The 25657-nt window shown below is 47.3% G+C and overlaps 1 protein-coding gene across 1 annotated transcript; it reads left to right on the plus strand.

Annotated features, from left to right (window-relative positions):
• The first annotated feature begins 2128 nt into the window (after positions 1-2128).
• On the plus strand, positions 2129-24131 carry QDPR (quinoid dihydropteridine reductase). Its single transcript, XM_062213465.1, has 7 exons — positions 2129-2243; positions 4164-4256; positions 10736-10832; positions 13702-13842; positions 19548-19656; positions 21108-21191; positions 23472-24131. The coding sequence occupies exons 1-7, from the start codon at positions 2139-2141 to the stop codon at positions 23575-23577; spliced, it is 735 nt and encodes a 244-aa protein (XP_062069449.1). The 5' UTR covers positions 2129-2138; the 3' UTR covers positions 23578-24131.
• The last annotated feature ends 1526 nt before the right edge of the window (positions 24132-25657 follow it).

Below are 25657 nucleotides of genomic sequence, written 5' to 3' on the forward strand. Positions count from 1 at the left end.
ATGTGTGTAATAGCTTTGGGGGTGTGTATCTGCCCTACATGGTGAACCTATACTGACTTTTGGTATTTTAGGGGTTAAGCAGATTCTTAAAGAAAAACTCTTAAGATAAACACCTAATTCCCAAGTTAAGGGGTGTGGTTAAGTACATTTCTAAGTCTAGCTATGGAAGATCTGGCTTCAAATTCCTCTTCCTCTGGGAAAGAGTCTGCGACCCTCAAACTCTGTTTTTCTGTCTGTCGTAGAATTACTGTGTGGAGTCAAATGAGCTAGCACACAGCTTAGCATAGGACACCACATAAATGATGCTGCCTTCTCCAGGGACTCTTCCAGCTATGAAGCTGCTGACGATAAACCCCATTGCTGGCCGCATCCTGTTCTTTAAACATTCATTTCTGCCTGTCTTACCTGTACAAATTTGTTGAATAAACGTCTGTGTCTGCTGGGTACAGGGCATTGCACATGGTGGGAGGTGGCGTAGGGATGTTTAACACAGGACCCCGTTATTTATCAGGAAGTCACAAAAGTGTTAGAGTACAGGTTCCCAAACAACAGTGATTTTGCTCCCCAGGGACATTTGTAAATGTTGTAAATCTAAATGGAGACATTTTTGATTGCAGTGACTGGGCAGCCGTGGCCTGCTAGTGAGCCTCTAATGGGTGGAGCAGAACTGCAGGACTGTGTGGCTGGGGAAGGGTGGCACCATTTGGGGGCCCTTACATGTGGGTCTTTGATACTCTTGTCGAATGAAGGCTCCCAATCACAGGCCCAAGAAGAGGGATAACCCTTTGCAGCATTAAATTTGTGCTCCTACCAGACCAAGAGCCTATTGTGCTGATACAGGTAAGAGACAGCTAGTTAGGCTAGTTAGGTTAGGTTAGACTTAGGCAGATAGCTAGGGACAGGAAGCAACGCAGTGTGGAGGGCTGCCTCTGGCTACCAGCCAACACAAGAAGGGGGCTTAGAAAAGCAAAGTCTGGAGACTGAATTGACAAGGGAGAGGGGGACACTGGCTAAACCATATCACACCCGGACCAGAGACTGACCCAATAGGAGGAGTGGGGCGGCAGGATGGAAAAAACTAAGACAAAAACAGACCCTAGGAGGGCCCTGTTCAAACCTCTGAGGGTATGAAACCCACATCACTTCCTTTCAACACTTTTCCTTGCTGAGAAAAGCCCCTCCCAGCTACTTTCCCGGGAGTTTGCTCCTTTCTCTAAAGCCTTCTTTCTTCTGATTCCTCTGGGCCCATACCTTCACACTTCCTCGTCGGGGACACAGGGCCCAAGGAACAACCACCCATGCCTGCTTCAGTGCCATACGGACTAATCACTTCCTAGAATCTTGCAGTTTTTCCCGTGGCATTGTGTCTGTGTGTGTCTGTGTGTGAGTAGCCTTCACGTGTGAAGTGCAAACATTCAAAGTGTAGGGTACTACGATTTCTGTATCAATGTTTTGGCCATTTTACATTTTTTAAGCATAGCCCCAGATTCATTTAAATATCCCCCACCTGCCAGAGGCATGGAACTTAATTTCTGAAAGGCTCAGCGCGTCCTAAGGGAGCTGCAATTAGACAGTATTAATAATGTTCAACAGGTGTTTATTGAGCTCCTTCTACTTGGCTGTACATTACTTTCGACTACCCTACTCACATTGTCTGACCACGGGCCACTATTATCCCCATTTTACTGGCGACGAAACTGAGGCACGAAGCAGCTTAGGAAGTTGCTCAAGTCACACTGCTGTTGGATATTGGGGCCAGGCTGTGGGGCTTCAGAGCCCTCACTTTCACGTGGAGGAAAAATATATTTTGTTTTTTGTGGTCCGCCTAGTCTCTCCAACGGGCTGTCCACTCTGGGAGCGCGGGGACCACGGACACTGGCGCGCACGGGCTCTCCACCTGTTGGCCCCCGGCATGCGGCGGCGCTTGGCGGTGCGCGCTCCCTCGGAGCGGCGCGGTGCGGGCGTGGGCGCTGCGCCCGGGAGCGGTTCCCGCGGGTGGCCGTGCGCTAGGCGGCAGCAGCGGGCGCGGCGCGGGGCGCGGCCGCCGCGCGGTCGCTCTTGGCGGCTCGGGCTGGCCGGGGCGGGGCGCGGCGCGGCGCTGGGGCTCCGGGCGGGCGGAGCCGGGCAGACGGCCCAGGATGGCGGCGGCGGCGGCTTCGAGCGAGGCGCGCCGGGTGCTGGTGTACGGCGGCAGGGGCGCGCTGGGCTCGCGATGCGTGCGGATGTTCCGGGACCGGGACTGGGTAACGCTGCGGGGGCTGCGGGCACAGGGGTGATTGGGGGTGCGGGGGGCTCCAGAGCCGTCCGCAAGGGCAGGGAGAAACAGGGGGCCGCCTGTGCAGCCCCTGACTCGGGTGCCTGCTGGCGCACCCTGTCTCTGAGAGCTGGCGACCCTCGGCACTTGGTGCGGACCCTTGGCTCTGTAGGGGGAGTGGTGGAGGGGTTGAGTCCTCCGTCTCCGCCAGGTCCAGAAAGTCCGGGTGGCTCCCAGGAGAGTGGAGAGGGAAACTCGGGCATTAGACCGCCTGGCCCGGTTTGCCAGCCCTCGACTGTGAACGGATCGAGCCTCGGTTTCCCCGTTTGTGAAGTGGGGACAGTGCTGGTGCTTAGGCCTTGCGGGAGTTGTGAGGAATGAATGAGAGTAAGAGGTGTCACATGTAGATCCCGGCAGGTGATCCACACTGTTCGAATGCTAGCCGGTTTTCTTCGCTCTGAAGCAGGCGTGGGGGATGTAGGGTCCACCGGCCAGATCAACTTATTGGGTCTGGCCTTGCCAAGACACCCGCGGGCGGGCCTGCAGTTTGAGTAAATCTACAGCAGGCTAACATTTTGAAGTTGGTAATTTTGTATGTCCTGGGAATGCTGTTATAAACATCCAAATGGCCTTTGACAGCAAAAAACGCTCCCCGGCCCTACAAGGGCTCAGCCCGGCAAATGCCGCTGGCTTCTTTGCTTTACACAGACTATCTCAGCTGCTTGCATGGTCAGGTACTCACTCCCAGAACCGGATGAGTGGAGCCGAGCTGGTAGGTGGCCAGGGACCTTTGACTCCAGCTGTGCAGCTGGGCTCAGGACATGTGTATTCTTTGCTGTCCCTTGGTCAGAGTCCGCTCTGTTGCTCTGGGCACCTTCCTGGGAGTTGAGTTAGCAGCTGCCATAGCTGTGGGCTAGGGAGAGTCCTGGGATCCCAAGGATTTTCTCCTCCTCAAAATCTAGTGTAGGAATATGCGTCTAAAGGAGTCCAGATGCACCACACCCTCCCTGCCGCCGTGCACCTGCTCCGGACCTGGAGTGACGGATGAGGTCAGCTTCCCAGGCTTGCAGAGATGGTGCACAGGAGTGTCTACCTAGGCAGGGCGCTGTGCTGTTACCCAGACTCTTCGTCTCCCTCCATCCTCCTAGTCACTTTGCCTGTTACAGGTGGAAGGCTTGCTTTCCGCTGGTGGGGGTGCTTTGGTTTCCCTTGGACTTGGTAGAATTTACCTCTGACACCTGTTCTTCCCCCTTACTTCCTGGCACCTGTGTCTCAGTATCCCCTATGGCCTGTGGCATAGCAGTGATGAGTGCGATGGAATGGATGCTGTATTCACAGCTGATGGCAGAGTTGTTTACCTCTGGGGCCTTTGGACCCAGGGACCTTGGAGGTTTGAAGGCAGGCTGGGCTGGGTTGGGGTGCAGCAGGGCTCGGGTAGGCTGGCCCGAGCCAAGTGCACCTGTAAGGAGTGCAAGAGATCAGTTGCCAGTTCCTGTCCTTAGTGGATTTTCATTTACAGATTGGAATGAATCCTTAATCCAAAAAATCCAAAATCCAAACATCTACAGAATCTAAAACTTTTTGAGCCCTGAGATGATGGATGCCACAAGTGAGACATTCTACATCAAGAGACTTTCCTGCACAAAGTTATTGAACATATTGTGTAACATTGCTATATTATGTAACATTGTCTGTGGTTCGTTTCATGTTTAGACTCAGATCCTGTCCCCAAGATATCGCATTATGTATAAGGAGATAGTCCAAAATCTGAATAAATCTAAACCCTCAACACTTCTAATCGCAAGCACCTGGGATAAGGGATGCTCACACTGAGCCCCAGATGTGTCCCCGCTCGCCCCGTTTCTGGGGCCCGTTGTCTCTCACCAAAGCCGTTCTCCCTTTGCTCCAGTGGGTGGCCAGCATTGATGTGGTAGAGAACGAAGAGGCCAGTGCCAGTGTCGTCGTCAAAATGACAGACTCGTTCACGGAGCAGGCTGACCAGGTGAGTCCAGAGAGCTCCTCCAGCCTCTGGAGGGAGGGGAGCCCCTGGGAGGAACGCCCACCATGTCGTCTTCCTTTCTCTGATTGTGACAGCCGTTTGTGGTCGGCCATTTAACTTTGCAGTGAAGCCCCCCATTTTTGAGACACCTGCGTCTCACAGCTGAGTGCCTGGGTTCAGTGCCTGCCTCTGGCTCCTGACTCAGCTTCCTGCTGTTGTAGACCCCGGGAAGCAGTAGTGAAGGCTCAGGTAACTGGGATCTTGCCACTCACATGGAGGCCTAGAATAAATTCTCAGCCCCTGGTTTCACCCTGGCCCAGGCCCACCTGCAGGGGGCTTCTGGATAATGAAGCAGCAGGTAGAAATTCTCTCTGTGCCTCTCAAATAAATTGAAAGTTAGTGGACAAATGAAATTAGAAGATAAATTTATTTTTTTAAAGATTAATTTATTTGTTTGAAAGTCAGAGTTACACAGAAAGAAGAGAGGGAGAGAGAGAGAGAGAGAGAGAGAGAGAGAGGTCTTCCATCTGATGGTTCACTCCCTAGTTGGCCGCAACAGCTGGAGCTGTGCCAGTCTGAAGCCAGGAGCCAGGAGCTTCTTCCAGGTCTCCCCCATTGGTGCAGGGGCCCAAGGACTTGGGCCATCTTCTACTGCTTTCTCAGGCCATAGCAGAGAGCTGGATTGGGAGAGGAGCAGCCAGGACTAGAACCGGCGCCCATATGGGATGCCGATGCTTCAGGCCAGGGCATTAACTCACTGCACTACAGCGCCGGCCCCAAATTTATTTTTTTAAAAAAGCTATTTGAGCTCATGGACGAAGATTTGGAAAAAGTAAAAAAATAAGAATACAAAGATAAATTATATTTCTAGTTAGCTTACTGTTCACTCCTGCTGGCCTGTTCTCTTTTCTGTGCATATCATACTTTTATTATTTTACAAGTGGGGATACTATTGTATTTTGTGTTTTATGGTCAGCTTTGGTTTTAACTTAATTTAAAAACTCCTTCAGATCACATACTCTAGTTGTGGGTATGTAATTTTTCATTGTATGGATCGGCCACAGTTTACTCAGTTTCAACTTATTGTACATTTAAGTTTTTTTGCAGGATTTTTTTTTTTTTTTACTCTTATCAAGAATACTACGGTGAACATTTTGATCTATGTATCTCCTTGTTTAGGATACATTCTGAAAGTGGAGTTACTGATAGATTATCTAAAATATAAAGTGTAGGAGTGATATTGACATCTTGAGATTCGATGATTGTTTACAGTCCTTGTCGCCTCCCTTTGAGGACGGTGCTTTTTTTCCTCATACTGTTCGTTAAACTCTTTACTTACTTCAGGGTTAATCTTATGAGTATCAGGTAAACTGAAAACAGATCTTTGTAAAAATTAAAGAGTGGGAATAGAAGAGAGAGGAGGAAGAAGGGTGGGGGCATTGGCAGGAGGGAGAGTTGGGTGGGAAGAATCATTATGTTCTTAAATTTGTATTTGTAAAATTTGTATACCTTAAATAAAATTTTTTTTAAAGTTACCTAGGCCAAAGCATGAACACTAGCAAAACAGGTCATTTTTAATTGTAAAATTATATGTATATTGTAAAATGAGAAATCCAACAAGCTTGTATAAATTATAGGTAAACTGTGAAGTACCCCTTGTCTCTGCAAGATAGTGTCACCCCCTGGAAGGCCGCATGTGGATGTCTGGGGACAGATAGCACAATGCTCAGAAGCAAGTCTGCCTCCTGGAGGAGCCGCTCCAAAGTGCCGCCTGGAGGAGTCTGTTTAACGGTCTTTGTGCCAGTGTTCCCAGTGTTCCGGCCCGCGCTCCCCAGGAAGCCCCCTGATGGTGGGCTGTGTGATACACAGTGTTTTCACCACCACCCTGCAAGGTGGCTGGGCCCTCTGGTGGCTAGAAACACTGGGTTTGAGAGGCTGAGTGACATGGGCAGTGAGGTGATTAGTGGTGAATGAGTTCAGGTGCCACTTGGTCTGTGTCGGGCTCTACTTTTCTTTCTGTTTTAAAATTTTTATTTTTGTTTTATTTAAAATAGAGTGAGAGTGATCTTCCATGCACTGGTTTACTTTCCAAATGCTGGCAGCATAGCACAGGGGAGCCAGGACCTCAGTCTAGGCTTCTCACATGTATTGCAGGCACCCAAATACTTGGACTGTAGCCTGCTGCTTCTCATATGTACATTGGCAGGAAGCTGGAATCAGGAGTGGAGCTGGGACTCAAATGTAGGCCCTTGGTGTGGGCTACCAACTATTGTCTGATGCCTGCCGCAGTCTGCCTTGAGTTGTGCCCTCCCTAGTGATGTTCACATTGTTTGTTTTTGTTTTTAAAAGGTTTATTTATTTATTTGAAAGTCAGAGTTACATAGGGAGAGAGAGAGATCTTCCACCTGCTGGTTCATTCCCCAAATGTTGGAAACACCTAGGGTGTGGCCAGGCCGAAGTCAGGATTCAGGAGCTTCTTCAAGGTCTCCCACATGGGTACAGGGGCCCAAGGACTAGGGCCATCTTCTGCTGCTTTCCCAGGTGCATTAGCAGGAGTCTGGATTAGAAGTGGAGCAGCCCAGACTTGATATAGTGCCCATATTTGATGCCAGCCTAGCAGGCAGTGGCTTAACCCGCTGTGCCACAATGCTGGCTCTCATTGTTTGGTGTTTTATGATCCTTGGCTTTTTTTTTTTAAATAACAAATGTGTGAAGTAGGAAAAGACCAGCAAAGTGAAGAAGGAGAATGAAAGTATAGTTCCATCATACAGTTAATGTTTTTGTTTCCTTCCAATCTATCTCTCCAAACATACCTGTAAAAACCTAACATTTCAAGAATAAAACAGTGGGCATAACTCTACTGCTCATGTGCTTTTTCTCAAGGGTCGGTTTCACATAGGTTAGAATGTAAAAGCCAGATGGTTTATTCCAGAACATATGCAATTGGCCCTGCCCCTGACATCTATAGTGAATTGGTTCAGTATATTCTGTGGATACCAAAATCCATTGATGCTCAAGTTCCTTGTATAAAATGATATAGTATGAAGGGTCTTCAGAAAGTTCATGAAAAATGATTATTATGAAAAAAGAAAGATTTCAAAAACACTTTAAATCATTATATATTTATTTGAAAGGCAGACAAAGACAGATCTTCCATCTGCTGTGTTACTCCTCAAATGTTTGCAACAGCTGGGGCTGAGCCAGACTGAAGTTAGGAGCTAGAAGCCAGGAGCTCCATCCCGGTCTTTCATGTGGTTGGCAGGGCCCAAGCATTTGGGCCAGCATCTGCTGCCTTCTAGGGCACCTTAGAAGGGAGCTAGAGCAGAAGCAGAGCAGCCAGGACTCAAACCAGGCACTCTGGTGGGGGATGCTTGCATCAGATTTGATGGATTCACCTGATGAGCCACTAAACCAACCCCTGACATTTTCATGCCAAAATAAACTTTTAATTCCATTTTCCATGAACTTGTTTGGAGTACGCTCATATTTACATCTAACCTATGAGCATATGTTAAATCACCTCTAGATCACTTATGGTCCCTAAAACAATGTAAATGTGATGGAAATAGTTGTTATACTATATTGTTTAGGGAATGATGACAAGTGGAAAGTCTGTACCTGGTTATTACAGGTGCAGGTTTTTTTCCTGAATATTTTCCATCTGAGATTGGTTCATAGATAGGGAGAGCACTCTGGTAGGGGATACTGGCATCAGAACTGATGGATTCACCTGATGAGCCACTAAGCAGCCCCAACATTTTTGTGCCAAAATAAACTTTTAATTTCATTTTCCATGGTTCATAGATAGGGAGGGCTGACTGCGTTTTTGTTGTTCAAACTTAATATTGCTCTAGTGTTTGCTGTATTTAATTGACAGAGATTGGCCTTGATGAGTTTAATTGTAAAATTCGACAGGTAAATAATAAAATTAGTTGCCAGGCACCACTTTAAGTGCTTTGTTTACATTAACACCCCTCATTTCCATAACACCCCAAAACAAAGTTTCTGATTTTATCTCCCTTTTAGAAGAGCATCCCTGGTATTTGCCAAGGTTGGACAGGTCAGAGGTGGCGCAGCTGGGATTTGAGTGTGGGGAGTTGGGGTTTCTTGCCTGTGTTCTTAATGCAGTGCTAAGCTGCTTCTGAGTGAAATAGCTTTATGGGCACAAGGACTGCATGGGAGGGCAGTGCCTGGACTGGGAGAGCAAGTGTGGGTCTCACTGTTTCCTCAGCTGTTGTTAATTGCAGGTTTCTGATGTCTATGTGCGTTTTGAATGTGAAGGTTGTCCCCATCTCATGCATCTGTAAGACAAAGATGGAGCAATGCCTTTGTTATTTATAAGCTTAGCTTTTACTTATTTTTAAAGAAGATTTATTTATTTATTTATTTGAAAGAGTTACAGAGAGAGAAAGAGAGAGAGAGAAAGAGAGAAGAAGAGGCAGAGAGATCTTCTGCTAGTCCATTCCCCAAATGGCCACAATGACTGGGCTGGGCCAGGCTGAAGCCTTGAGCCAGGAGCTTCTTCAAGGTCTCCCACATGGGTGCAGGGGCCCATGGACTTGGGCCATCTTTTACTGTTTTCCCAGGAGCATTAACAGGGAGCTGGATCAAAAGTGGAGCAGCTGGGACTTGAACTGGTGCCCATATGGGATGCTGTGTTACAGGCTGTGGCTTTAACCCATAGCACCATAGTACTGACCCCTAGGCTTAGCTTTTAAAATCTCTACCTACTTCCATAAGCTTGCTCTCTTCCTTGGTTAGGATTTTCTGGACAAATTACATGACATTCAATTTTTGTTTTTAATTTTCTGGTAGAGGAAATTCAATTCTAACACACTGAATTGTAAAATTGGTCTCTTGGGCAGGATACCTACTAGTGGCAGGAGATAAAGAAGTGAGAAAGGCACTAACTCTGTAGAAGACTGTTGGTAGAGAGCAACATTTAAGAATAAATAATTTAAAAAAATGTCATTTTAATTTTACTATAAAAGCAAAATATATATGTTATACAAAAATAAGTCACACAGGGACATTGTTCGTGCTGTTCCTTGCTTTCCGACAAAGTGGGACATCCTGGTGAAGCATGGATTCTGTGCATACACAGATATCAGGGAGATGATCCACCCTTGGCAGCTGGGCTCTGGGCTCTTGGCAACAGGATTTGGCTTGGGAACAAAGGGAGAGGGCTACTGGGGCTCCTCAGGATCATAGGAGGAAAGTCAGCAAAAGATAAATCAGGACTAGGCAGAGGCCAAGGGAAATTCTGAAATCTTCTTCAAAAGAAAGCGTTCAATGTGGAGTCAGTATATAGAGAGCATTGTCTTTGAAGGAGTACTCCGAGGCCTCAAAAATTACTGGGGAGAGAGGACTGAAGTGCTACTGGGAGAAGAGACACATGGTCTTGATTTGAGCCTTATGAAGATGCATCTTGATGAAGCCATTGAAACATCATCCCAGCTGTTCTGGAGAAATAACGAAAAGAATTGTGGTTGATGGCAAAACCTTTTTTTTTTTTTTTTTTTTTTTTTTTGACAGGCAGAGTGGACAGTGAGAGAGAGACAGAGAGAAAGGTCTTCCTTTTGCCGTTGGTTCACCCTCCAATGGCCGCCGCGGTAGCGCGCTGCGGCCGGCACACCGCGCTGTTCCGATGGCAGGAGCCAGGTGCTTATCCTGGTCTCCCATGGGGTGCAGAGCCCAAACACTTGGGCCATCCTCCACTGCACTCCCTGGCCACAGCAGAGAGCTGGCCTGGAAGAGGGGCAACCGGGACAGGATCGGTGCCCCGACCGGGACTAGAACCCGGTGTGCCGGCGCCGCAAGGCGGAGGATTAGCCTGTTGAGCCACGGCGCCGGCCGATGGCAAAACTTTTTATAAATTCTAACAAGAGGGCATGCATTTATCATCAATGCCTTAAAATTTCAAACAAACATAGAAGTAGAGAGAGCATTAGATTGAAGACCCTCATCTATCATTTTCTCAATATTTGCCAACATTTTGCAATTGGCTGCATTTTTTTTTCTTGCTCTGTATTTTTATGATTTCTGAGGCATTTTCTTTGAGCTAAAGGGATGTTTGGAGGGTGAGGGAAAGAATAGACTTGATCGTCTCAGATATAATTGTGTGATCTATAGAGAGTCTGAAAAGAATGTACCTGAATTTTGGCTCTGGGCTGTGAAGCTCAAGGTGATTTTTAAAACCTTTTTCCTACTTTATTAAATTTATTATTTCCAGGAGTGCTTATATCCTGAACTTTTAGACTGTTTATAAGGATACTCTAGATTGCTTTAAAAATAATATTGAAATGTCATTGGGTTTCATTCCTGAAAATGCTCCTGGGAGATTAATTGTACTTCTAAGTTATTGCCAGGTAGCGAAACTGACTTAAAGAGAAGAGAAAAAGAAATGGAGGTTGATTGTAAAGACAGCAGCCTGTTGTGGTTCACCCTCCAGCTTATGCATCTGCGCATTTCCTGTGTTCAAGGTGACTGCTGAGGTTGGCAAGCTCCTGGGAGAAGAGAAGGTGGATGCGATTCTTTGTGTGGCTGGAGGATGGGCTGGGGGCAACGCCAAATCCAAGTGTGAGTTCTTTTCTGGGTTAATCATTCATCTTATCCTGCTGCTTGCCGGGTTGACATGGATTGGTGGTGGCCTTGGGGCCAAGTCAGCTGTTGTTCTGTGTCTTCCAGAATGTGTATAGTTAATGTTCCTGTTCTACAGAGTGGAAAAAAGCTTCCCATTCAGGGGGACATGGAGTCTGATGTCTCTAGTACAGGAAGAGTGAAATCAGTATTGTTTCTGCCCCAGCCTTATAGGACTTATTACTATTCAGGATGTGTATCAGTGGAAGGGATCATCTGAAGGTTGAAAGAAGTCAAAATTGAGCTTTTACTAAAGCTGATTATATTTTCAACTCTTTAATACAAACATTTCCAGACATACAGAGAGGTTGAAGAACAGTTCAATAAATACCCTTATGCCTTCCATGTTGATTTCATACAGATGAGATCTAGAGTTGAGCATCTGTAATCCAAAAATTCAAACTTCAAAACTTTTGAGCACAGACAAGACCCCACAAGTAGAAAATTCCATACCTGGCCTCGTGTGGTGGGTAACAGTCGATACACTCATACTACAGATAGTGTGTAAAATTACCTTCAGGCTAGAAGTAGAAATCATAATTGTACATGAAACATATGTTTAGACTTGGGTCCCATCTTGTTATATATGTAGAAATATCCCAAAATCCAAAAGAAAAATCATAAATCCAAAAAACTCAGAAGTCCAAAACACTTCTGGTCCCAATCTGATCTGATGAAGAACGCTCAATCTATAACAGTTAACATTTGTCCTACTTGTACCCTGTTGTGCTCTCTTGCTTTCTTGTGTGTGTGCATTCTGTGTGTATCTTTGTCAACTGTTTGAAAGTGAGTTGACACTTCATATTTCAGCACATATCTCCAAAAAAATAATAAGCCCACTCTCCTTCATTATCCTGAGGCTATTGTGCCTAAGGGAATTAGGAGTAATCCTAAAAGATTAATAATACTTGGTCCATATTCAAATTTCCCTAGTTTATTCTGTGGTTTTTTTCCTTGACCATTTCACTCAAGGGTCCTGCCCTGTATTGTGTTGCTGTCATTTTTAGTCTCTTAATCTAGAAATTATTTTCTTGTGATAAGACTTTATCATGAGTCCAAAGCTGTTTTTATGTCCTCAATTTGACCGTCTCTTCAGGGTATTATTGAATTTGTTCCTCTGTTCCTGATATTTCCTGTGAACTGGGGATTAGATCTGGAGACTTGACTAGGTTCAGGACAAACATTTTTCAGGCGAGATTTCGTCCTAAGTGATGTTGTATTCTTCACTTTACATCACACGGGAAGCTCAGTATGTCCAATTGCCCCACCCTTGGGGGTGCCCAACTTGATGTTTGGTTGAGGTGGTGACTGCCAGGCATCTGTTGTAAAAGCACCTTTTCCTCTTTGCCATCCATGAGTAAGTGATTTGTGGGATGCTTCTTTCGAATTGTGTGATTGTCCCAAATACTTTTCACCTCAACCATCCATCAACTCTCCCTGCTTCAAGTTACTACACTGGAGGTTGGGAGATGGCTGTCTTAATCTTTGTGTTGCTATAAAAAATGCCCGAAGCTGGGTACTTTATGAAGAAAAGAGGTTTGTTTTGGTGCATGCTTTCAGAGGCCCAGGAGATGGCACTGGTATCTTCCTGACTTCTGGTGAAGGCTGTGTGCTGCTCTAGGCATAGTGGAAAAGCTGAGTGTGAGCCAGTAGGTGCAAAGAGTGGGGTGTGGGCATGGGGAGAGATGGGGTAGTTGGCCTGCTTTACAACAACCCTGCTCTCTCAAGGCTGCTCATCACAGCCCACCAGAACAAGCTCACTCCTGCGAGAACTAATCAAGTCTTGAAAGAACCAACCCTGTCCTTGGAGAAAGACATGAATCCAGTTGCCAAGGGGTGGCCTCATGATCTAATGACCTCTTAATGTTCCCACCACATCTCAATACTGTTAGATCTAGGACCCAGCTTTGACAGTCTTTGGGGCACAAGCTGTATCCAAACTGTGGCGATGGTGGTTTTCTAACTTTCATCATCCCTTCTATATTTATTTGGCAAAGCTATTGAGAACTGAAATTCTGTGAGCCACACTTAATTGTGCGATTGGTATTTTATGGGGTGGAGAAGTTGACCTAACAGCCTGATAATCTTTTGTGTGTTTTCGGAGCAAGAAGTGCTAAGTAGGGCTCCGTCAGTTTTCTAGTTCATCTTAGCAGGAAACTGTAATTCCTTGGCTAGCACCTGCCAGTTCCTCCTGTAAGGGAGGGGTCCTGTTTTCTGGGCCATGGGGTTCCCCGTGTGCTGTGAGTTGCTCAGTTGGTGGCATGACTTGTGTTACAACACATTCATTCTTATGTTTCTGGCAAGGCCAGAGAGTTCAAACAGCATGAAATGGTTGTTGTTTCAGCTTTCTTTAAAGAGCTTTCAAAGTTGGCATTAAACCTTCAGCCATAAAAAATGTAGCTCTGTAAAAGCCTTCTCTATGGCTGTATGGTGATAGTCTTCTGGAATTTTATCATGGGTAAAACACGACGTAGGCTTTAGGTTCTTATTTCACATCTAATGTCCTTCATAGAGGAATATACTCTTTGAATTAATTGCCAGGACAGCAAATCCGCTAATTCTGGATCATTTGCTAAAAATTATTAGCTAAATGTTACTAAGTGAGGAAGCTGAAATTTGAGTGATGACATAGCTTGGATTTGAACCCGTGTCTCTTTGTGATCCTGTGTTGTGCTAGGTAGACAGGGATTGAGGAGATTGGCAGGGGTTGAGGGGGCTTCTTTGAGTGTAGGGCTGTGTGAGTTGAGTGTTGAGCTTGCCCTTTTGGTTTCCATCCTGAGAACACTGAACCCATGTTTTTCCCCCACAGCTCTCTTTAAAAACTGTGACCTCATGTGGAAGCAGAGCATGTGGACGTCGACCATCTCCAGTCACCTGGCCACCAAGCACCTCAAGGAGGGAGGCCTTTTGACCTTGGCTGGAGCCAAGGCAGCCTTGGATGGGACTCCTGGTAAAGCCGTTTTCCCCTCATCTTTGAAATGGGAATGCTTACCTTGCCTGCTGGGGCTACCGGGCACTTCTTTGGGATGAGGGTTAGTAAAGCTCTTGACTCTCTAGGTGTTTTGCAGTTGGATTAATTTGGTTTCCTTTTAGGCCAGCATCTTTTAGGGGGAGAGTTCTGGCAGCCTCATCTGATTTATTTATCTCTGATCCACTCAGGAATGACTTGTGTTGTAGATATTAATTAGTTCATAGACACATGTTATTATGACCACACAGTATGCATGGGTTCCAGGAAGCAGCTCGGAGGTTGGAAATAGCCAAGGCTTTAGAAGAGAGACTAGGGTATCAGTACTTCACCCTAATCTCTGACCAAATTTCTGCTGTAGCCTTCTTAACTGTAAAATAGTCACAGTAATATCCAACTTGAAGAGCAGCAGGAAAGCTGTAGAGGTGGAAATGGGTAGAAGGTGCCCAGTACATGGGAGGCAGTAGAAAGGGGTAGCTTTTCCTGAGTTCCCAATAAGCAGCTGCCTGCTGCTTCCTGTGTTCGCAGTAAGTGGGATGTTCTCATATTCATAGTAAGTGGTAGGTCTTAAATTTGCAATGAAGGGTAGGTCTTACTACAGCCACTCTTTCCATTTCACACATAATCTCATTTAGTCTTGGGGTAGGCACCATTATCTTTTGTTTTTAAAGATTTATTTATTTTATTTGAAACCTAGTGTTATAGAGAGGCAGAGGGAATGAGAGAGGGAGAGAGAAAGAGGTCTTCCATCCACTGGTTCACTCCCCAGATGGCTGAAATGGAAGCCAGGAGCCAGGAGCTTCTTCCGGGTCTCCCACGTAGGTGCAGGGACCCATGGACTGCTTTCCCAGGCCATAGCAGAGAGCTGGATTGAAAGTGGAGCAGCCAGGACTCGAACCAGCTGGGCATCATTATTATCTGTTCTAACTTAAGCGTTAGGATACTAAAACTTAGAGAGTTAAAGTAATTTGTATGAGTTTATCCAATAAGTTTGTTGCAAATGTACTTTGAACTCAAAACCAAACCCTGGCCATGTTGAAACCCTGACCATTTCCAAATTGTGTGCTTTTTCTATTACATTATGGAGACCTGACTTTCCCTGGGCAGATTTTGCTCCCTGTGTTACTCTACTGGGCCTGCCACAGATTGGGAGATCGAGACAACAGAAATGTATTTCTTGTGATTCTGGAGGTTGGAAGTCTGGCATCAAGTTGTGGGCAGGGCTGGTGTGTTCTGAGGGCTCTCTCCTTGGCTAGGAGATGCCACCTTCCCGCTGTGTCCTCACGGTCTTCCCTGTGTGTCTGTGTCTTCATCTTCTTCTTACAAGAACGCCAGGCGTGTTGGGCGAGGGGCCAGCTTCATGATCTCATTTTAACTTTCTTCCCTCTTTAAAGACCCCGTCTCCAATACAATGGGGATGAGGACCTCAGCACAGGGCTCTTGGGGGAATGATCTCCCCACTGGGAAGGGCTGAAGGAATTTACACTGGGGGCACAAGGAGACGGGATGTGTCTCCCTCCACTACCTAAATTGAACTCTCATTAAGAAGGGAGGCTGGGGGAGAGCTTTTCTGGACTGTGTTAGTAAGAGGCCTTGGACACCTCCTCAGTTTTCATGTAACTCCTTCGAATCTGAGGCTCTGACTGATTAGTAATTTCTTGCCATTCCTTTCTTACATTTCTGAGAGCATTTGATCTTGGGTTCATGGCTGCTGCAATAATTAAAGCTGTGTAAATGTTAGACGTGCATTTGGTTGAGATCTGAATTTCATTAAAGGGGACACAGCACAGAGGCACTAAAACTAAATAGGAAGATGAGTAATAGCCTGACATTTAAAAATCAAAACCCTAGGGCTGAAAGACTTGTTTGTCTAAAGAACAAGATCCTGCTTGGTTTGTAAGTACAGGTAGTTCCCAGCTTATAATAGTGTTTTGAGGCTTTTTAGAGTTCACTGTGGTGCAGAAACCCACCCCTGTATCTGTTCAGTTGTTCATTTCAGTACAGTTGTCAGGACATTATGTGAGATAGTCAATGTCTTGCTATAAGGCAGGCTTTATGTTGGATAATTTTGCCCAACTATAGACTAATGTAAGTGTTCTGAGCACGTTTTAAAAAATATGATTATTTGAAAAGTAGAAAGAAAGCAAGAGAGATAGAAAGATGGAGAGAGATCTTCCATCCTTTGTTTTTTTTTCTCTAAATGCCTGCAATAGATAGCTAGTGCTAGACAAGGCCAAAGCCAAGAACCTGGAACTCAATCTAAGTGTCCCATGTGGGTGGCAAGATCCCAAGTCTTTTTTTTTTTTTTTTTTTAAAGGAATAAGGAGAGTTTATCCCCATTTCTCCTTCCTTCCTTCCTTCCTTAAAAGTTATTTATTTATTTTAAAGAGCCATAGAAACAGATGGAGAGAGAGAGATCGAGATCTTCCATCTGCTCAGAGAGAGAGAGAGAGAGGAGAGAGAGGTCTGCTGGTTCATTCCCCAGATAGTTGCAATGGCCAGGGCTGGGCCAGGCTGCAGCCAGAGTCCAGAAGCTTCTTCTGGATCTCTCACATGCGTGACAGGGGCCCAACACTTGGGCCATCCTCCACTGCTTTTCCCAATGCCTTAGCAGGGAGCTGGATTGGAAGTGGAGCAGCCAGGACATGAACCAGTGCCCATATGGGATGCTGGCATTGCAGGTGGTGGCTTTACCTGCTATGCCACAACACCAGCTCCTCAGGGTCTCGAGTCTTGAGCCATCATCTGCTCCCTTCTAGGCATGCGTTAGCAGGAAGCTGGATTGGAACTGGAACCAAGCACTTTGGTATAGGACACGGGTGCCCTAAGTGGTGTCTTCAGCCCTGTGCCAGATGCTCGTCCTAGCTTTACACTTGAAACAGCACAGGAGTGGGGTTCTTAGGGAGGCTGTACCTTTAATTCTGTTTTTCTAGGAACTTGTTGAAGTACCATCATTTGTCAAAATTTGCTCAAATGGTGTATCTGAAACATTACAGATCATTGCCCTTCAGTTATTCCTTGGTAAATTTGCATTAGGAAAAGGTCACGTTACCGTGAGGTGTTTGTCTTCAGGGGCTGGGCTTGTGGGCCAAGGCCTCTGATGCACCTGTTCCCATTTCCTCACCAGTGGTGGCTGTCAAGCTGGTGTTACTTCTGACCCCTGATTACAGAGGAGAAAACCAACGTGCAGTGATTGTAGGTGATTTCTTGAAGACCACCTAGCTTGTAGGTGGCCAGTAAGCCAGTAAGGAGCAGACTGGCCAAACGATGAAATGATGGACTCACTCAGTGGTTGTACTGAGTGCCTGCTCGGGCAGCGGCGAGCTGAGGCTGTGTGTGTGGGAGGCTGGGCTACACTCAGGTCTCCCTGGGGGAGCCCAAGGCAGGGAGTGGATTTGAGCACTGCCTTGGAAAAGGAGGTTAGGAATTTGATAACTAGAGATTAATGGAAAACACAATATATTTTTTATTTAAACTGTTTTATTAGTCAGTTTACTAATTAAAGCATGCAGTAAAAACTCAAATGAGATTAAAATAAATACAGTGACTAGGAAGCCTACCTCCTCCTAGCCCTGATCTCTACAGCACTCCCTCACCACAGTCTTGTGTGTCTTTCTGGAAGTATTTTATGCATATTCTCTCATGCATCCATGCCACACTCACATCATGAACATTCACATGAAAACAATGGGCATAGGGCTTAAACCATTGCATGGGCTGCTTGTATGCAATATCAGAGTGTCTGGGGATTGAGTCTCACTGCAGCTTCCTGCTAATGTGCACCCGGGGAGGCAGCAGGTAATGACTCAAGGCCCTGCCACCCACATGGAAGACCTGAGCTGAGTGCCTAGCTCCTGGCTTCAGTCTGGCACAACCCCAGCTGCTGTGGACATTTGGGGAGTGAACCAGTAGATGGGAAATGTGCCTATCCTTTGCTTTTCAATAAATAAAATTTTAAAATGTTAAATAAAATTTAAAAATTTAGTAACGACAACCAAAACCCCCAAAACCCGAAAACCCCAAAGCACCACTGTCATTTGACGGACCTGTGCAGGTGACTGTGCCTTGCTGTGTTCGCGTCATCTTAGAGTATTGTGGAATATTGTGAATCTGCGGATTTCCTGGGAAGCACACACTTCCTTTAATGAAACAAAGCTCCCAATTTCTTCGTTAACTCAACGACAGGTTTTGAGGGCTGACCGCTTGATGAAATCCACCCTCAAAGAACTCACCTGTTGCTTTTTCCTAACAGCAATGAATCAAATACTTATTCAAGGCCACTTTTTGGGCTGGGGATATGTTGGTAAATACAACAATGAAAATATCTGCTTCAGGGGCTGGTGTTTAGCCTAAGGGTTAAGACACCTGTGTCCCTTGTGAGGGGAGCCCTGCCTGGATCTGGCCCCGAACCCCTGCTTTCTACTAATGCAGACCCTGGGAGGCAGCGGCGATGCCTCAAGTAACTGAGTGCCTGCTCCGCAGCTGGGAAATTGGAGCTGATTTTCCTGGCTGCCAGCTTTGGCCTGGCTTTTACAGGCATTTGGAAGATGAACCAGCAAATCAGAGCTCTCTTTCTCTCTGTCTGCCTCTCTCTCCATTTCAAATGAATAAATCAGTCTTTGCCTCTGGAATTTTGTGCCCCGTTTCGGGAAGCCTTGTGATGTGGACATCGGTGTGATGTTGAGCAGGGATGAACCGATGCTGCGCGAGCTGCTGACTCGTGCCTGAGGCATAGAGAGGAGGACTCACACCTGGGTTCCAAGCCCTGGCCTTCAACTCCAGGTTCTGGGTTCCTTCTGGTGGCCGTGAGGCTCCTTCTCAAGAGTCTGGGAGCTGCCTTGCTTTCCTTGCCGTTTCTAACACTGAGTGTAGGGACTCCCAGGTAGAAGAGGCTGCCTCTGACTTTGTAGGCGGCAGAGTGAGGCAGGTGCGTGTGATGCTAATAAGAAAATACTAGTGCCAAGGCCAGACTGTAACACCAGTCATGTCCAAGGAAGCACAGGCCGCCCTCCCCATCCCTGATAAGGGAGTGCCCCTAACGGGCGGCAGACCCGCGGTTGATATGGAGGGGAGTGATGAGTCGTCTTGACAGTCTGAGCGAAGGCGAGCTATGGCACAAACATCACTCGCTTCCCACCCCAGCCCCTGGGAGAGCATCTCCCAGGCCAGGGGCTTAGCCAGGCCCCTTGTGCACCAGGCTGTGCCTGTAGCCCATGCAATCAGTGGTCCCCGACACCTGCGGGTTCCCCTTGTGGATATCCTCTCCTTGATCCTTGGCAGGGCCTTGTGGACAGGTTGAGATCTGTGTTCCCACTCCCATTTCCAGATGGAAAATCAGGCTCAGGGGATCTGATTTTTCTGGTGCTTGGTAGAGCAGCATTTTTTGAACTCCAGGTCCAGAACTCTGCCCACGACCCCTCATTGCCAGCTGAGGATAAAGAGGAGTCACTGTGGTGGCCTCTGGGAGCCTGTGTTCTTGGAAACCACCAGCCCACCTGCCCCTGTTCCCCCTCTCTTTGCTTGCTGTCTTTTTGTTGGGGGCGGGGGTGGGGAGCCCTGGGGGAAGGCAGAGGCCAGGTGCAGCTGTGGTGGAGATTTCGGGGAACCGTTGCTCACAAGAAGTTTGTGCGTCCCTGTGGTCATTCTGGTGGCCACTGGTAACCGAGCTGTTTTGTCTCCTTCCCCAGGGATGATCGGCTATGGCATGGCCAAGGGTGCTGTTCATCAACTCTGCCAGAGCCTGGCTGGGAAGAACAGCGGCATGCCGACCGGGGCCGCCGCCATCGCCGTGCTGCCGTACGTACTGCCTGCCGCTGTCCGCTGCTGAGCACCCGCCTCGGTCCAGGGTCACCTTCCCCCAGGGATGTGCGTGTGCCGGCACCTGGGGTCCTAAGAGCTACCAGAGGCTCTGAGATACTTGTCTTAGGCTGTGTGTGCTGCCCTAACATGATACCCGGCGCTGGGTAATTTGTAAACTATAAACTTCTCACAGTTCTGGAGGCCAGGAAGTTCAAAGTCAAGGCGGCAGCTGGTTGTTAACTGGAGAGGGCCCATTCCTCATAGATGGAGCTGCCTGTGTCTCCTCTTATGCCTCTCCTCTCCAACCTCTGTAACATAGACTGCACTGCCATTCGTGAGGGGGGAGCTCGTGTGACCTGGTGCCCTCCTAAGGGCCCACCCCTTAGCACTGTCACATCGCAGCTTGTTTCTCAGCATAGACATTTGGGTGTGGGGACATGCTGAGCCCATAGCAGGGCTTCTTCAGGCTTCAGATTGTTCCGGGCTGTCCAGGATGGTTGAGAAGTGGAGGCATGGGTCTGTCGTTTTTGTCTCTTTTAGTTCCTGTCTTTCCTCGCTCCCTCCTTACTCCCTATGACAGTAGCATGCATGTTTTCTTTTACTGTGTGTGGGTCTCTATTACGAGTCACTATAAGGTCAGCGTGTGTGTGTGTGTGTGTGTAGGGGATGTGTGCAGAAACTCTGAGGGACGTTTGCATCGCAGGAAACTGTGAGGGATGTTTGCACCTGTGGTTGGGAGGAAGGCACCAGACAAGGGCAGGTACCTGGAGGCATTGCGTTCCTTCTCACTTGTGGGATGGGAGCATCAGGCCAGCCTGGCTGGTGCTTGTGGTCCTCTGACCAGGAATTGGGGCTGCTCAGGGATTGCACTGGCTGGCTTTCCAGCTCCCTTTCTGTTGTGAGGCTCTGTGATACTGTGAGCTGGCCCCACCGCTGTCTTGAATGATTGCTGAGACCTGAATATTCTTGGGAGAGTCATATGCATCTGAATTCTGTATTCTCTTGCTGAACATCTTAAGGTTTTCAGGGAAATGGTTGCATTTAAAACATTTAGTATTTCAGTGTCCCCTTATTTAAATGAACATCAAGTCCTTAGAAATGAGTGTGCTGTATTGTAGGGAGTGAATGAAGACTTGACAGCAGTTTACTTCAATAATTATTTTTTAAAACAGGCAACACGTGGCTCTTTATATTTTGTTCTTGTCTGCCTGGAGGTTTAGCCACAAAATGCCTCACTGATTTGCATTCAGATGTGAATCCTGTAGATGTGGGCAGCTTCCTGGTTTCTCTCTGGTAGCCTTCCTGCGGATCACCCCATGTAAATGTCAGCCTTGGTGTCCGAGTTGGTGAGGGTGGTGCTGCAGGTTGGCCTTTTCCTGGCCAGGGAGGACCAGGCACCTGTGAAAGTCGAGGTGATGCACAATCACATGCTTATCTGTGCACTGCAGGGTTACCCTGGATACCCAGATGAACAGGAAGTCAATGCCGGACGCCGACTTCAGCTCCTGGACACCCTTAGAATTCCTAGTCGAGTGAGTATCACAGTAATGTCTGTGGCTAAGCAGGCACCAGCCCCCCTTCTCTGCCTTTGGTGGACTAGAGGACAAGCCTGTGTTTCCTTGGATTGTCAACATGGAGGGTTGTGGAGGTGACAGGGTCCGAGGGTTGTGGCGCATCAGTGCCTGGGTTTGGAGACAGGCAGTAGAGTGGACGGGTGGACGGTGCCGACCTGAGTCCTGGCTCCCTCACTTACAATCCGACAGACTGAGCCTCAGTTTCCCTATCTGTGTGCCGAGGTCCTTGGTAATGGTTGGGAGGGTTAGATGTGGTCATGTGTGCTGACCTGTGGCAGGTGCTAAGTGGACCTCAGCACCTGTTCGTGCGGTTCCTGCTCTAACAGGGAGCAGTTGTGTGAGAGGAAGACACTGAGCCCGAAGGTCTGGGGTCCCGTGTCTGAGTCAGTGCTGTCACGACCCACAGAACGTGGCCTGTGTTTCCCAAATCCTGTTCAGTTGTTGGTGAACCTGGGTGGCATTTACTCTGTCATGTTTGCCTGGGTCTGAGCCCCCTGACCCCTCTATTTAATAAGCCTGTCTTCATAGAGCACCCATGGTGGCCAGGTGCCATGCTGTGCTAAGGTACAAAGGTACAATCACTGCCTTCCTGGAGCCGGTTGGGCCAGTGCCAGTGCCAGTGTCTAAGCCGCTTTGATGGCTGTTTGTACAAGACATCTGCAGAGCGGGATGCACACGTGGCCTGGTGTTGCCATCTCCTCTAGGTTAAGTTTGGGACCTTTATTCTGGGTTTGAAATAAGGACTCGCAGAGCCATTGCTGTGCCAGCCACTACTCTCAGCACTTCCTATTTTGTTATTTAATGCCCATAGCAAACTCCGTCCTTAGCTAAGGTTTGGAGACTCAGTGATGTGATGGAGAAGGGGATGAGTGCTTTGCCGAAGATCACCCAGCAGAGCAGGATGTGACCCAGGCAGTGTGGCTGCAGAGCCGTGGCCTTCCCCAGTGTGCCATAGTTGTTTCCGCTTGTGCCAAAAATCATGCCTAATGCTTGATTTGCAAAAAGAGAGAAAAAAAAAAAAGTAGGGATTGTGGGAGAACTCACGCTTTGAATTGCCCTTGCGTTTGACTTTCTTTCTAGAGTCAGTGGTCCCACCCACACTGGAGAGAGACAGGGAGCCAGGACCCAGGCTCTAGGTGGGGGTGAGGTGTCTGAATTCCTGCTGAGCCACAGACCCCCAGAGGGTGGCTTGCCCCAGACAGTACGTTCACCTGTGTGTTATGTCTGAAGACTCGCCGACAGGCTGGCTAAAGTTGGCTGTGAAACGTTACCTTGCTTACCCTCCACCATTAGAATGCCCTTGCTCACCTTGGCCAAGCTGCTGCTGGAGACACCCCGAGCCCTACACGTCTGAACGTGTGTGGTCTCCCTCAGAGCCATCCTCTGCCGAGCTCTGCTCTGCCTCCAGGGTTGCAGGGAGCCTTGGTGGCACGCGGTCTGTGGAGCTCACGCGTTTTTCGTGGCTTGCTGAGCCCCTCAGTGGGAGCCTGTGTGACCTGGCTGCTCACCATCCAGTCTAGCCCAGAAGGTTGCAGATTGGCACCAGGGATGTCCCAAGAAGTCCCGAGAACTTCCCAGTTAAAGAAGGCCCAAGGCCTGGGCGAATTGTCAAAGTGGGTGATGTGCTCAGGTGCCAGTGTTTTGTTTTAAGGAAATCATCACCCTCTTGTTGTTCTTCCTGAGACTCCTTTGTGCCCTTTTATTCCTACCTTCTCGGGCTTGCATCTCTTCATGCAGAGCGAACTGTGAAGGTGCCCCACTACCGTATTTAACACTTTATTGCAATAATCTATTTTTTAAAATTTTTTTCCATTGCTTGGCACACCTGGGATGCTCCATAGATATTTGCTAAGAAAAAAAAAAGAGCTAATTTCCTCTTTCTCTTACATTTATGAGATAGTAATATAGCAAAGTATAAGGTATTGTGCATATGTCATTTTGAAGTCATGAATTAATAATCTGTTTAAATCACTTAAAATCGTACCACTGAGCTATAAAGAATTCCAACAAGGCATAAAAATACAAAAATGAAAGTTAAAGTCACCCCACTTCTGTCCTTCCTAAATAAGAATGAGTAAAGTATTGAACACACAGGAGACCTGGGTATTCGGCTGTGAGGCTTGGTGGCTTTTTTACAGCTTTTGTAGTGTTCTCCACTCCCAGAATAATTGATATGACTATAAGCACAAATAAAGGATTTTTGCTTTGAAAATATAAAGTGTCTCTTCTTTGTTCTAGAACTTTCTATGACTGGATCATGGGGAAAAACCGACCAAGCTCAGGAAGCCTGATCCAGGTGATCACCTCGGACGGAAAGTCGGAGCTTACCCCGGCATATTTCTAAACTACATCTCAGCACCTGCAAAGGCCCATCTGAAAACTCACTGATGTATTTCGCTGTGTCCATGTGTGGTCTGTGTCTAATGTAACCTTCTTCGTGGTCCAGGATAGTGGGTCCTGTTTCTCTCTCACCTAATGTTCATCTGCTCTCCAAGGACAGTGTAATATGTTCATGTGAAATAAAAACATGTGGGCGTGCAGGCCTAAAATTGCATCCACCAGCCTGTGCTAAACATAAGTGGTGACAGGAGGCCATCTCTGCCATCAGCCGTGTGTTGGCTCACTTTAGACCAGTCGAGTGGTCTGTTGGCATGGGGGGCGTTTTGAGGGCCGAGGTATTTTTGAATGTCATGTTCATGTTGTAGATGTAGTTTTTGCAGCCTTGATTGAAACTGCCTTAAAACTCCTTCTGTGATGTCGGCAAAATCCCACGCACTGTGTCGCCGAGTCCTTTTCTTGCACAGTTGCTCAGTGTCCCTGGTCTAGGACCGAGTGAGCGAGCGAGCTGCTTGTGAGTGTGTGGAATTTTTTTTCCCTTAATAAACACACTTCATTTATTGTGTTGTCTCCTTTAATCAAGCTGCACCATCCATACAGTGGTGGTAGAGGGATGTCATCGGACTTTGTAATCTGGTGTTCTCAAACAGGGATGGGTTTCCACCTTGCAGTGAGTTCCTACAACATAGTAACAAGCCTGAGAGTCTGTCTGGGGCGTATCTCAGTGTGAGGGTGGTGGGGTGGCCCTGGGCATTGAGGAGTGGCTGTGCACATGATGGACATGGGCTGCTCTGTTGACAGGCAGTGAGCTGATCCAGCTGGGTCATTTACAGGCCCAGACAGGCTATAATTCTGTTCTCTGCAGTGTCATAACCAAGGCTGGAACCTCAGTCACCAGACAGCTGCAATTTATAAAGCCCTTTACCATGTGTATATTTTCTTCTTTCCTTTTTTTAAAAAAACCATTTTAAGGTGTGCAATTTGGTGATATTTAGTGATATTTAGCACCTTCTCAGTGTTGCACAACCACCACCTCTCTCTGGCTCCAAACATTTCATCATCCCCAAAGAAAGCTCCAGGGTCCTCGAGCAGTTCCTCTCAACACCACCTCCGTTAGCCCCTGGCAACCACCAGTCTTCATTCTGTCCCCATGCACTTCTCTGACATGGATATTTCACAGAAGCAGAATCACACAGGGTGTGACTGTGTCCGCCTCCTTTCACACAGATGTTTTTTTCCTTCCACTTTATAGCATCTATTAGTACTTTGTTCCTTTTTGTGGCTGAATAACATGAGGGGATCTTCTAAAGTTCATGGAAAATGTTTACCATGGAGAAGCTATGTGTGGATTTCAAAATTATTTTTTGTTCCAAAGTAGACTTCTCTTTTCAATGCCCCCTTTCCACAAACTGAAGTCCCCTTGATTATACATGGAGGTTTTGTGGATTCATTGACCACTGGTAGACATGGAGCTATTTCCACCTTTCGGCTGTTGTGGATGGTGTTGCTATGAAGCGCATGTGAGGATTTGTAGACTCGTTTCCAGTTCTTTCAGATTTATATCCAGGCGTGAGATGGCTCGGTCATCTCATCTGATGGAACTTGAGAACGTTTATTTTCATTCCCCAGGTTTTTGAAATCCATATATATATATAGTTTTTTCGTACGTAGACATTTTCCCCAAATTTTTGCTGACCCTGCCTATTTATTTATTTGAAAGGCAGAGTTACAGAGAGAGAGGGAGAGAGAGAGATCTTCCATCCGCTGGTTCACTTCCCAAATGGCCACAATGGCTGGGGCTGGGTCAGACTGAAGCAGAGAAATAGAGACTGAGAAAGACAAACCTTCTGTCTGCTGGTTCACTCCCTAGATGCCCGCAATAGTTGGAATTGGGCCAGGACAAAGCCAGGAGTCTGGAATTCAGTCCTGGTCTCCCACATGAGTGGCAGGAACCCAGTCGCTCGAGGCATCGCTGCTGCTTCCCATGGTCTGCATTAGCAGGAGGCTGGAGGCAGGAGGGAAGCTGGGTATTGAACCCAGGCACTCTGATAGGGGCTGCATCAGATGAAGTAACGTGGAATGGAAAT

Source organism: Lepus europaeus, chromosome 16, assembly GCF_033115175.1.
Source record: "Lepus europaeus isolate LE1 chromosome 16, mLepTim1.pri, whole genome shotgun sequence".
In the NCBI taxonomy this organism is placed as follows: Eukaryota; Metazoa; Chordata; class Mammalia; order Lagomorpha; family Leporidae; genus Lepus; species Lepus europaeus.